Genomic DNA, 13,868 nt, shown 5'->3' with positions numbered 1-13,868 from the left:
TATTTGATGTGAGTTGTGCAAACTAAAAAAATTACATTGGCATTCATATCGTGTAAAATATATTCCATGTACCCTTTCGAAGGGCCTGGTTTGCCAAGACCTTGCACCTTCTGCAGTCACTTACACCTGTGCAAACTGGGTGCAAAATGCAAACAAATCAGAACGGCAGTTTTACACCCACTTTGTACAGGTATAAATGACTTCACTAGGCATTAGAGGATCTGGTCCATAGTTTTTGACACATACCTATCAATATAAAACCCCAAAAGCTTTTAAATTGAGAGAGATTGCCAGTTAAAATACAAATATTTTCTAAGCACCAAATTCTGCCTCTGGACAGGGTGCACACAACTTCTCTTAACAATATCCATGTGCACAATTGTGAACTGATGCACCACAGGCCAATTTGGGGGCAGGATTAGGATTCTAATGTGGGTCCACCCATATGGAGCAGCTCACAGGATTAGGGCCATTGTAACTACCAAACAAGCATCTTTATTGTCTGTTTTAACTCAGTAAAGCTCATTATCACCCCTAAGAAGATTAAGTGTTTATGTATACAGTTTTTAAAAGGAAAAAAGGCATCTCCCAGCTTCTAAATGTTTTGAAGCCAACCGGATAGTTTACTGATAAGCAGTTTAGGGACAACATAAATAAAATGTAAGTTATGTCTCCTAATCAGAGCGTTTCCTGCAAGGCAGGAGAACAATACTGCCATGAATTCTCTGCTTCAGCTAGTAGCCATATGGTCATATTTTGAAAAGCAACTAGTTAAACATGTGTTTTAAAGAAACAATGTCCAGCCTTCTATGCCCACCACAGCAGAAGTATAGTGTTTTGTCTACTTCTGAGCACAAGCAGGGGGATTCTGCATTACTTTGTGCAATGCAGAGAAGCTTCTGCAGCATCTCTTTACACTATCATGCTAGGGTTGGAGGTAAGGTAGGTTTGGAAGTGAGTAGGTGTGTTGGGGTCATGGCTAGTAGTTTAGTGCACAACATACTTGATCCATAGCACAAAGAAACTGACTGTTTTCACTGTGCTTCGGACCAGGCCTTCTATGCATATGCAGAGGTCAAACATGACATGGGAGGGAGCAGCAGGCCATTCCCATTATTTTCCCACTACATGGGAGGATTAGGAGGCCCAGCGCATGCACTGAGGCTGAGAATTCTCATTCCTCCTGAGCTTGTCAAGTCTTATTAGAAATGTACATAAATAAAGCTTTTTCAAGACAGAGTTTGAAAATGTACCATGAAGAGTAACTTACTCTTGGGCCAGCAGGACCAGGAAGGCCAAATTCACCTGGAATACCCTAGACAAAAGAGAAACATGGGTTAAGCTGATTTCTAAAGCAAGCTTGTCATGATTGTTGTGGTCTTACATTTGTTTTTTAAATACTAGTTAGAAATACTTTTGAGTGCAATAACATATGACAAATATGGCACATCACAACCTGGTCTTCAGTGCACAAAGGTGAGGGAGGATAAAAGGGCACAGAGACCCTTTTCTCCCCAAACATGCAGCCAGACAGTATCCCATGGCACTGGCAGGTCTAGCTTTCAATCTTATGCACGCTCTGGAGGCCTGCTTCACCACTGAGTTACCCCAATTTTATGCCCATGTAATTCAGTAGATTTTAATGGAATTAAACTGGTATAAACTAAAATAATGCTGGAGGAATAGCAGACACTGAAGTTTTGGAATGGAAATTTTATGTCAAATAATTTCCATTTATTGTCAGTCTATTTTTAAAGATTCAACCTGGAATACTAGTGTAAGTCAGATCAGGCTTGAAAAGTCATATCAGGGTTTGGCTTTGTTCATACTAGAACTCTAAAATAAGAAATACTCTCAATTTCTAAGTGAACATCTTGATTTTTTGCTGCCTTTAATAACGAATTAGACAGAAACTTTGCATACATTATGGAACACTTTCCATTTTGGTAAATGGAGGATCTAAACTAGACTTAGTTTTTCTTCACCTTATGTATGAGTTTAATCACAGCACATCAACCGGGGTAGGGAGAGCTCAGTGGTTTGAGCATTGGCCTGCTAAATCCAGGAGTGTGAGTTCAGTCCTTGAGGTGGCCATTTAGGGATTTGGGTCAAAAATCTGTCTGGGGATTGGTCCTGCTTTGAGCAGGGGGTTGGACTAGATGACCTTCTGAGATCCCTTCCAACCTGATATTCTAACTGTCACTACTTGCAAACTACTGCTTGCATTACTCACTCTGTCACCTGGTTTACCAGCTTCACCAGCAGGACCTGAGGGGCCTGGGAGACCCTAAAAGAAATACACATATGAATAAAGTTATATCTGACATACTGAATGCATTTCAGACTGTTACAGAAGAGCCAACACATCTTACAGCAAAGCAGCAGTAAGAGACCAAGTTTAGAACATGAAAGAACAAGGGACATGTTTTGCTTTCAGGGCCTGACTGAAAGACTCCAGATGATTTCAATGGGCCTTTGATCTGGTCCTAAGTTATAAGAACAATTGTGTAGTCCCATTGCACGGCAGTAAAAACGGACATCTAGGCCCAAAAATTTTTGACATTCATTCATCCATTGAGTGCTTTGACACAATTACACTGAAGAAGTCTAAACATCTGAGATTTCAGCTGGCTAGAGAGATCTACCCAGGAAGTTCTGAATGGGCAAAGGTCAGCTTACAGAAAACAGGACAGTTAAATATCAACTATAGTGTTTGCTATTATGAATGATAAAATATATGGGATAATATCTGGCAAGTGAATATTTACTTACTTGGAAGCCAGGGGGGCCAGCTGGACCTTGTTCACCTTTTGCACCAGGATTGCCCTAGAAGGAATTAAAAAGAAAAATGCTTAACTAGGACCTTGAAAATCAAGAGAAGGTTTTTCATATTGGAAGTCCTGTAGTTTAACATTAAACCAAGAACATTATGCAACTAGGTTTATGATGTAGAAACTGTTACTTACAGCAATGCCAGGGGGACCTTGAGGACCATTGTTGCCATCAGGACCAGGAGCACCCTAAACACAGTATTGGAGAAAGATTTGATGACTCATTTATATATCCAAGCTTTTCTGTCTTTCTGAATTACACACTTGTTCTGAAAGTATAGGGCCACAACAGCTTATTTTGTACCTGCAACTGGTCTAGTTAATAAGAGTCTTTATCCTGCTGAGATCTCTATCTATTTGTGTTTAATAGCTGCATTGTAAGAAAATAGCAGAAGTGCTCACAATTGTATTGTGGGATGGCTATGGTTCTAGAATTAACTAGAAGTCATGGGGTCAAATTCATCCCTGGTTGAAACTTCCTTCAGTGAAGTTATATGAATGAATTTGATCCATCAGCCACAGAAAAAGAAAAAAGAGTTCTTGATGGCAGGATGTAGATGATAAGCAATCCCTTCCCCTGGAGATTTAGTAAATCTCATAAATAATATGAAGAAAACAGAATTTGAGGGATAAATTGGAAATGAATAAGCTTTCCTTTTCAGAATCGATTTACATAGGAAGAGATCTAATGTATGGGGCAAACCAAGCAGAGTAATTCACGTTTAACATTAGTCCAGTGTACTGATAGATGGTTAGACACATGTTTACAGAGTGTTCTCCTATTTCATCAGTTATTCTTTGGTTCACTTGCACAAACTAATCCTATCTTCTCTTTGTGGGGGCCATGAATGTATGTTATTGCTCTCCTACCTCCTATCTATATATTACTAGATAAAATATACACATACCCGTGGGCCAGCAACACCAACATTGCCTTTGTCACCAGGTTTGCCAGGTTCACCCTACAGTAAATGAGGGGTGGGGGGGACAAGGGAGGGAGAAACACAAACAAATTAAACAAGTCATCATTTTGGAAACAGTTAAAGTGCCAATCAAAGATTGTTATTTTCCATGCCACAATATCTATTATCATCATGTTCCTTTATCCTTATATTTTCAAACCTTTACACTGGATAGTTGAAGAGGCAGGCGAAAACATCTATACAATAGAAATAATTACCTTGTCCCTTTTTTCAAATCCCCATTCATCTATATTGGCAGGGCTCAGTTCTGCCCTCTGAGATGCTGTACATGGTGGCTTTTACTAGGCAACACCATAAATCCAGGGGCTTGAGTGTAAAAATTACCTATCACACCTATAAGATTGATCCAAAACTCACTAAAGTCAACGGAGTATTTCTGCTGGCTTCAATGGGCTTTAGATCAGACCGTATAGGTTCAGGCATATCCAGAAAGCTTTTGAACGGCCAGACCTACAGTTCCTCTATAGCTGAAATGCGTGCAGGGGACCAACGTTTGTAGAACAATTAAATATAGAGAGCAGCACTAAAATGAACATATATTGTAATATGCACTTATTCTGATAATAGCCTTAAACATTTTCTACTGGTTTGTTGAAAAAATCTCGTTTCTATTTTGGGTTACTGCACAAGTTACTAGAGAGACAAAACTGTCCTGATAGCATTAAGTACACTATACTCAATAAATAACAATGCAAATGGCATCCAAGCAGATTCAAGTGCTTAACTATACTTCTTGGTAGAGAGTTATCTTAATAATTAGGCTCACTCTGTTCTATTGTACTTACATTGGGACCTTTTGGTCCAGGGAATCCAATGTTACCAGGCTCGCCTCTTGCACCAGCTGGACCAGTTGGGCCAACTCTACCATCAGCACCAGGGAAACCCTAAAAAATCAATCATACTTTTGAATACCTATTTTTTAATCATGGGCCCATGGTTCAATTTCTTTCAGTGATGTAAGGAAAAGAGTTACCCTTTTGGGGAAACAGCAAACATCGAGTGTATATGGTTTACTTTTAAAAATTGGAGAGCATATCTGAATATACAGTCACTCTCAGTACATGTTTTCTCCTTTCAGTGACAATAGTTTTAATATATATTTGGAAAATGTAATGTAAAGAAAAGAATACTTACAACGGGACCTTCCTTGCCAGCAGGGCCTGGGTTACCAGGTTGACCTGGAAGACCCTAAAACAGAAAGGTTTTATTGTCATGAAATTCATTCAGATCATTAAAAACAAACAACCAACTCCTCCTCGCCAGCTTTTTCTATATACTATCTAAATAAGTTGCAGTAAATACGGTAAGTCTTTATTTCCTATTGTTTGCACCAAAAACACATTAAAGCAGAACTCAGTAATATATTCCCACACAGATTGAAAACAGTCATTTTAATTTCATATAGTGTATTTTATAATACATGTGCCACTTGGTTAAACTCATTTAGGCCCTAATCCTGCAAACATTCACAAATTTAAAGGTAAGTATGTGCATAAGTGTTTGCAGAATTGGGGACTAATGGTTTATACATTCATTAGAAAGCTGACGGAGACAAATTTTACAGATGGTGAATTAGAGAGAATAAAACCAATGCCATAAAGGCAGTGACAGACTAGGGCCAGATCCTGCACCACTGAACTCAATGGGAGTTTTGCAACTGACTTTAATGGGAGCAGTATAGATAACCTAGATAATCTATCAACTCGTGAATTTATGGACAAGATTGACTGTTCTTTCAGTTAATATGACTAACAACAAAGGCCAATGTGGCTTAGAGAAAACTGTAACAGACACAAATTTGAACTATGATCATAATTACCACATTGTATAAGTAATAACTAAGGCTAAGATTTTGTCATGGTTATTTTTAGTATAAGTCATATATAGTACAAGTCATTGGCAATAAACAAAAATTCACGGAAGCCGTGACCTGTCTATGACTTTTGCTGCTGCAGCTCCATAGTGTCTCCTGCCACCGCGGAGGCTGAGAACTGCAGGGTTCCCTCTCTTCCCTCCCTCCCACACATATGAGGCTATCGTCTGTCACTGGAACCCTGAGGAAGGCCCCCTGAGAAGGTTGTTGGGGACTCTGAGGAGGCTGTCACCCATTGCTGGAACCCTGCCGGGCCATGCTGGCTGCCCGCTCCAGTCCCAGGGCCCCAGGAGCTGAAGCAGAAAATGTCACTGAGGTCTCTGGAAGTCACGGATTCTTGATTCCATGACATAATCAGTGGAATCACCTTTGGGACAGGGAGCATCTCTTTGTTCTGTGTTTGTACAGTGCCTAGCACAATGGAGTCCTGGTCCATGATTGGGCCCTTAGTTGCTACCAAGATAGCACTATATAATAATTAATTAATTTCATTAAATGTTTTGATGTCGTTTAATCATTTTGTTGAAGAAAGCACTCATAATACCAAGAGATCTGTATAATGACAGGCTGATGGAAATTTGCCAGTTATCCTCTGTGATAATGGACAAAAATCTTCTCTAATTTTTTAATAGTTTTATCCCACAAAATGAAAGTCATTTCCCTTTTTGCAATTCTCCAGCAATGCTACTGAGTTCAGACTTACTCTTGGACCGAGGAGGCCAGGCTCACCAGGGCGACCAGAATCACCGCTAGGACCCCTCGCACCAGCGGGACCAGGAGCACCGCGGCTTCCAGCAGGTCCCTACCAAAAAAAAAAAAATTTAAAAAAATTTTAAAAAAAATTAAACAAAGGCAGAGATAATTAGCCACAAGTATCATCCAAATATATAACTAAAGAAATCCTGCATTACACTACTTGACTAGAAGTAAATTGTACAAAAACTCACCATAACACCAGCTCTGCCATCAGATCCAGGGAGACCACGAGACCCAGGAACGCCCTACGAATAACAAACACAAAACAGATTAAGAATGGAAAAGAGATTAAGTCACTTGCTAAGGCAGAGTTTGCTAAAGCTCAGAATACAAACCAAAACTGCTGATATCTCAGATGAATCTGGATCTGAGCACCCTCAATTGTGGGGAAATCTGGATCCCGAGAGAGATCCAGACTTTGTGTTTTCCCAGAGCTCTAATGGGTTGAACCAGGACTTTTGGTGTGAGCACCCTCAGAGCTTGGTAAAATTCAACTCTGGATCTGGGACCAGACTTTGGCCATGATTTTCTAATCTGATCCATGCAGGTGGGCCCTTGCTCCTACGCAGAGCCTTACTGACTCTTGGGACGTTCCATATAGTACAAGGAACTGCCCATGCAGCTCAGATTGCAATATTGAGGCCTTTCTTTCTATAGCCAATCACTGATCGCCATCTGAAACACATATGGGATTAGCATTTCCTTTTCTTTCCTCTCCGGGTGAGCACCTGATCCTAGGAGGGGCTGAGCGCCTCCCGCAGGAAGCTGGTCTTTCTCCCCTCCAGCTGGAGGTGCCATCAGCAGCTTGTCAGAGATACTCCCAGCCTGGCAGGATCGAGTCTCTTGCTTTCGATTACATTTATGTGTATTAATGTGTTTTTAAAGGGCTAAGTGCATTTGTGGGGCTCTAAAAAACAATAAATATTTAACGAACAATAATTGAAACCAACCATCAACATATACTTTGAGGACAAGCATAATCTGCAGCATTAATATGTACTATGCGAAAATGGCTCAGATCACTGTATACAATATCTGTTCAATGAGCACATTCCAAGGGGGCTAGGCTTAGCCGGAATAGTACAGATAGCAGCATTAATGACTCTTCATTTCTTTATTTGTATTTGTCATTCTAGCTTTGCTGTGTCATTTCCCTTCTTTTTTGCTTATGGCTGAAATGTGCAAGGAGAACCTACTCTTAGACCTGCTGGACCAGGGGGGCCGGTAGCACCAGCTTCACCAGTAGAGCCTCTCTTGCCTTCCTCACCATTTGGACCAGCGGGACCCGGTGGACCAGCAGCACCCTGTTTTAATGTGAACAGAGAAAAAGATCAGAATCTTATGTGACAGGCTACAGTAAAATTCATTCACTGAAACATGTTTCATGTGCTACCATACTCACAGGTTCACCCTTGTTACCAGTTTCTCCCTTGGATCCAGAAACGCCAGGCTCACCCTAGAGTCAAGCAAAGAGGTCACAGAATTAAACACCCTAAAAAAATACTATCTTCCACCTGTGCAAGCTTTCTATGCAGCAAAGAACTATTCAATAATCCAGTGGGGGTATCCTGCATCATTCTATTTTGATAGACAATCAGGGGCCATTCCTGGTATGTGTCTGATGGATTTTTTTTGTTTAACAGACATGGAACAATTCATAGAAAACAATATGTTAAAAGATCATTTAAAATAACATCAATTGACCTAAAGCATTCAGGGCCTGCTGCTCAGTTGGCATTATACCAGCCAAGGGCCTGGCACTAAGACTGTTGTTGCATCTTACTGCCTTACACAACTCTGGATAGCATTAGTGTAAAAGAACTCCTGAGCTTCACGGTCAGCACACCGTAAGGATGTGCAAATATGAATTCTTAAGTCACAACAAGCCAAGAGGTGGAAAGACATGGAAGTGACCTGAAATGCCTTGGAAAGAAAAACTAAAATGTTTGTCATTAAAGATAAAATCTATCCAGCAGGTTTTACAAGTATGGAGACTTTGGCCATTATAAAATAGAGATATACTATAGACTATGCCACTTACAGCAAGTCCTCTAGGGCCAGCTGCACCAGCTGGGCCAGCAGGTCCAGGAATACCACGAGGACCAGGCAAACCAGGAGCACCAGCAACACCAGGAAGACCCTGTTAAGCAAAAGAGAAAGAACATAATCTCATTATCTTCTTTGTCACTGTAATTGAAACATGCTTTCTGAAGCAACTCAGCTTGAATTTAGAGATACTTACAGCTGCGCCTTTAGCACCAGCAAGGCCATTAGCACCAGGGTTGCCCTAATAAGACAAAAGGTATTGGTTAATATAATCTTCTGCTTACTCCCCTGAGCTCCAAGAATTCACATTTGCGGATAGCAAGATTGAAGCTAACTTACTGCAGGGCCAATGGGGCCAGAAGCACCAGGAAGTCCGGGCTCACCTCTTGGACCAGCAGGACCACTGGGACCGACAGCACCAGCAGCTCCAACATCACCCTGTTTGAGAAAATGGTATCAGACCTTTCATTTACAAGAACAGTGCAGTAGACATACCACGGCATGGTGTCTTTCAGCATACACTAGTAATACCACTGCAACCTGAGGTTAATAATAAATGTCAGCATTTGTTATTGCTGTGTGAGATATGAAGAAACTGAGGCTATGTCTACACTATGAGCTGCGGTGTGATTCCCCAAGTCGTGTACATGTACTCGATGAAAGCTAGTGTGAGTATAACTAGCACTGTAGCCATGGTAGCGCGAGTAGTGGCAGTAGAAGCATGGCTGAGCCGTGCCAAATACATACACACTGGTGTTAGGTGGGTGGATGTGCACTTGGCACTGCTCAGCTGTGTCTCCATTGCCTCTACCCATGCTACAGCAGCTACACTGCTATTTATACTTGTGCTAGCTCAACAAGAACTAACGTAAGTATATGTACACGATCCAGGGAATCACATCCCTAGGTCATGGTGTAGACATAGCCTTTTTACCTGTTTTCAGAGGCACTGAGCCTTGGAAGCCTATGTAGTTCCCATGGAAGTCAGTGGCTTTCATGGGAGCTGTGGGTCCCCAGCACCCCTGAAAAATCAGACCATATGTTATTATCCAAGATCACACAGCAAGTCAATTATGGAACTGGTCTGCACTGTTACAAATAATGACAGAAGGTGCAGGGCAACCGTGAATCAGTCTCAAAGAGCTTCCAGGCGAGGGATGTCCAATTTAATTTTTTGCATCTGAACTTATAATAAGCTACTGGCAGGGTATCAATTACACCTTTTTATGGGATCTTACCTTTTTCTCTTTTTTCAACGGTACATCAGAATTAGAGGCTAACTCAGCCCTCAGACTCATAATTGTTCTGATTACTTATGTATTCATAAACTGATTGCACAGACTCTCTGCTGTTACTGGATACACTCTGGGTAAGGTTTTATTTGGTTTCTAAAGCTATTGCCTTCTATCAAGAATGCCTGCGTCCTCATCTTCGGTACAGAGTTTCAGTTTGTAAAGACTAAGGATCCCAGCAAACAATTCTCCATCATTCTGATCTAAATATGAATTAAGATAGATTTGTCTGTTGGGACATGTAATCTTCGTGAGAAGCATATCTGTATTAAGGAGGAGGGTAGCACCAGCAAACTACTCTAGCTTATTCAAAATCAGTGTAGCCCTTGGTCTCTTGGCAAGTTGTCAATACAGCTCCCAAATGGGACATAACTTGACTCGCTGGCCTAAATCCTGCCATTCTTTCTCCACCAAAAAATCCTATTTTATTTAATGGGAGTTTTAACTCAATAAGAACTCCAAGATCTGACCTACAGCAAATGGATTATCTAATCTATAATCTGCAATGGGGACAAGTTATTTACTTGAGGGTTAAAGTGAAGCTATAATTATTTTTAATTGTAGATTCTTCATAGTAATTTCTGGAACTCAGGAAATAAGGAGCCTGATTCTCCACCAACCTGCACCTTGTGTAGTTTTTGATACCTGTGACAAGTGAGTGTAAAATACTACCATGCTGATTTGGCATGTTTCACCTCCACTTGTCACAGGTATACATAACTGCACAAGATGTTAAGTAGTGATGAACCAGGCTCTATATCTCCATAAGTGCCTTTATCTGTTCATTTCTTAGATTCAGATTTCATCTAATCTATCATTAACTATAGAGGAAATCCTGCTCTCAGGTCCAGAGTATGAGTCTCTTACTGGCATTTCTTCTATTGATTATTCTGCATTCATTCTGCTCCGAGAAGTTCAGTTTACATCAATGCCAATGCAGCAGCAGTCAGTTTGAGCGCTGAATATGGAACAGATTTGTACCAAAGAGCCCACAGCTGGACTTTACAACCCTGTATGCAATCAACATCTTTTATGTAATCCTTTTGGGCACATGTTGCCTATGATCATTTGGGGCAAACATTCCCTGTGATTACTTAGGAAAAAATAAATTAAAATAGTCTAGCTGTGTGGAAAAGCTGCCATATTTCAAAATAGTGTTACTTATGTATATATGTAATATTATTTCCAAAAGACTGTAAGTGTTTTTCCTCATTCTGATCTGTAAATAATGTTTGGTTTGAAAGAACTGCAGTGTCAGATGTGAGTGCACATTTTGCTGTGCATAAGAATTAGATGGCACATTTCACCTTCCTCTAAAAGATGATATTCATACCTTGGCACCAGGAGCACCTGGAAAACCTGGAGGACCAGCAGCACCAATGGGGCCCTACAAAATGAAAGAGACAAAGTGTTTAGAGAGATTACTGAAAACACAGGCACCTTAGTTGTTGAAATAAATATATGGCAAAATACAAATGTATCTGATAAATTACTTATCCATGCATCTTCTGAATCTCAGAAGTGACAAGTTCAGCTTTCTATAAGCAATTAGAACTAGGATTGATGCTGAGTAATATTTGCATTGTGGGTTAAGACTTTGTAAATGAGGGAAGACTCCTGTCCTAGAACCAAAACACATGACCAGGGCAGGCAAGTACAGCACGGGCAGAGGCAGCCGTCTGCTAGTGCCAGGCAAGATGCCTCACAGCAAACTACCACAACAAACAAAGAGAAAACATGTTATTCTGGCCAGGAGCAGTGCACCAGCTACTCCTTGCTGCTGATGCTTATCAACCGTACACTCCACCGCATTAGGCATGTGTGTTGTGTAGGGCAACTGGCCAGCTGCTTGCATGGGAGAGGGAAAGGTTCCCTCAACTCTTTGCATTATCTTGCACTCTAGTGCCTGAAGCAACTCCCACTGAAGTCAATGTGAGTCCTTCCACTGGCTTCAGTAGGTGATGGATCTGGCCATAGGGAAGCAGAGGGCAGGATTTGACCCTAAGATGTGAATGGATTGTACAATAGTTACCATGATTACCTCCAAAAGGAAACCAGGATTTGTGGGTGGATGAGACAAAAGGCAACTTCACTTCCATTCTGATGAATAGGAGACAACTTATGCTCTGTAACTGTGTCAATCCACAGTAAGCACTAGTCACTGTTGGTTGCCATACTTAAACAGTTATGCAGCACTTTAGCCATTCAACTGTTTCATTCATTACTCACTAAGTACAATACAGAACTAGGGTGTGGCCTAGGGGTGGCAAATTGTATTATATTTGTGATGTAGACTCTCATGATGATATTAACATAAACATCTTTATTCAACTCAAGTGGCTCTGTTTTTAAAAATGGAAAAAGCACAGATATTTTCAGCATTAACCTGCCGTTCCACGGGCCCTGTCATATCTAGGTGCTGCTGTGAGACTTAATGCTTGGAATTATTATGGGACAAATATTCTGGCATACAGAACCTAGACACAACAAGATGAGTTAGGGATAGCACTAAATCTCTTTGTTTTGGTGGATTTATAGCCTTCATTTTATTTTGCTCTTCTTAATGACACAAAAAAGTGTTATTTTTTCTTAAATTATTAAGGGAAAGCATAACTATGATTCACCGATCATTGGTACTGTCATCATCTCATTCTGTTTCTATGGGGCTAAGACCTTTTCTCAAGTACACTGGGGTAATTCAGCAACAGCAACTACCTCCATAGATCCAAATGAAGTCAATGGGGTTTCTCAGTGTAACAGAGGAGAATTTGGTAGATTATTTCTATCCAATGTACTATATAACTGAAGGAACCACCGTGATCCCACTTTTCTATGATTTTTAACCCAGAGGTAATAACCACAATGGTTGTATCTGCTAACATTTAAAAACACCCTGTATGATACATATGCAACAAATGAATGCTAAAAATCCATATCAGAAGTAATATGCATGAAAAGTAGTTATTTGCTGAACTTCCATCATCTTGACGTTTGGAATGTTTTTAATTCTGAGAGGCATGGAGACTGGAAGTGGAAAAGCACTTGAGTTTTTTTTAAAGTAAGTCTCAAGGAGGATCAGACATTAAATCACCTACACATTTAAATTTGGTATGCCAAATTTAGTAATTCTGCACACACAGAGGTCTGATTTGGATCGCACATCAGTGTAAATCCAGAGTGATTTCACTTAAGTCAGCCGCTACTTAGGATTTTACATCAGTAGTAACTCATCTGAATTTGTTTCAGTGTGAGAAAATTGCCTTGGAAACAATTAAAATGGTCTGATTTTGCCCTTGAAAAGTAAAATAAAATCCCAGCTGCCTAGCCCATTTGGTATATAAGTGAGTAAATGAGAGTACAATTTGATCCTTTCAGATGTCAGGTATGTTCTGCCAATGTTAATGTCTGAGAATCTCAGCAAGTGGTGACTGAAAATGACATTATACTTCATATTTTACTGACTCCCTGCTGGTTAACAGACAATCAAACAGAAAAGGCCACACAGATAATCTCATTGAACACTGGAAAATTCTGCATAATTCAAATGGTTACAAGACCTAAAATAACACCACCCTCTGCCCCAAATGACCAAAGTTGTAACTTACAGCAGGACCGGTGGGGCCAGCGCTGCCATCACTTCCACGAGCACCCTACAGGAGAAAAATATGAGAATTAACTTCTGACACAGGATTAAAGAATACCTACTGAAAAGGCACAGTAAATATGACTTATGGTAAGTAAAATATACAGATATGAAGTCACTTACAGTGGGTCCAGGAGAACCTATTCTTCCTCTTTCACCGGGGAGGCCACGAGCACCCTGGAAGAATACATTTAATTAGTTATTTTGTACATGTGTGGCAAAACATTCACTGAGCAAGACATGACTTCAGTTTTGCCTCCATCACTGTATTAACATCCTTCAGAGGAATAGGTTTCAGATTTTAATTCTGGTCAGGCAAAGAATGTCATTCCAGTTAAACATGCACTGTTATATTAGGATGACTGACTTTAACAAAATTGACCACAGTGATTGGCAAGCATTAGAAGAGAAAAATCTTACAGATTTAGTAATTTTCTACATTAT

General features: G+C 40.3%; 1 protein-coding gene across 1 annotated transcript in view; it reads right to left on the bottom strand.

Moving 5' to 3' along the window:
- Positions 1–13,868, bottom strand: part of COL1A2 (collagen type I alpha 2 chain) — a 46,933-nt gene that overhangs the window by 21,366 nt on the left and 11,699 nt on the right. Inside the window, exons 12-28 of the mRNA XM_032785371.2 lie at positions 13,548–13,601; positions 13,387–13,431; positions 11,115–11,168; positions 8,829–8,927; positions 8,686–8,730; positions 8,485–8,583; positions 7,846–7,899; positions 7,640–7,747; positions 6,635–6,688; positions 6,391–6,489; positions 4,949–5,002; positions 4,600–4,698; positions 3,740–3,793; positions 2,967–3,020; positions 2,773–2,826; positions 2,234–2,287; positions 1,271–1,315 (exon numbers count right to left, since the gene is read on the bottom strand). Coding sequence (XP_032641262.2) covers positions 1,271–1,315; positions 2,234–2,287; positions 2,773–2,826; positions 2,967–3,020; positions 3,740–3,793; positions 4,600–4,698; positions 4,949–5,002; positions 6,391–6,489; positions 6,635–6,688; positions 7,640–7,747; positions 7,846–7,899; positions 8,485–8,583; positions 8,686–8,730; positions 8,829–8,927; positions 11,115–11,168; positions 13,387–13,431; positions 13,548–13,601 — 1,125 coding nt within the window. The remainder of the gene's footprint in view (positions 1–1,270; positions 1,316–2,233; positions 2,288–2,772; positions 2,827–2,966; positions 3,021–3,739; positions 3,794–4,599; positions 4,699–4,948; positions 5,003–6,390; positions 6,490–6,634; positions 6,689–7,639; positions 7,748–7,845; positions 7,900–8,484; positions 8,584–8,685; positions 8,731–8,828; positions 8,928–11,114; positions 11,169–13,386; positions 13,432–13,547; positions 13,602–13,868) is intronic.

This window comes from Chelonoidis abingdonii, chromosome 2, assembly GCF_003597395.2.
Source record: "Chelonoidis abingdonii isolate Lonesome George chromosome 2, CheloAbing_2.0, whole genome shotgun sequence".
NCBI classification, from domain to species: Eukaryota; Metazoa; Chordata; order Testudines; family Testudinidae; genus Chelonoidis; species Chelonoidis abingdonii.
Note: the sequence above shows the minus strand (reverse complement) of the source record. Positions and strands in the feature narration are given on the sequence as shown.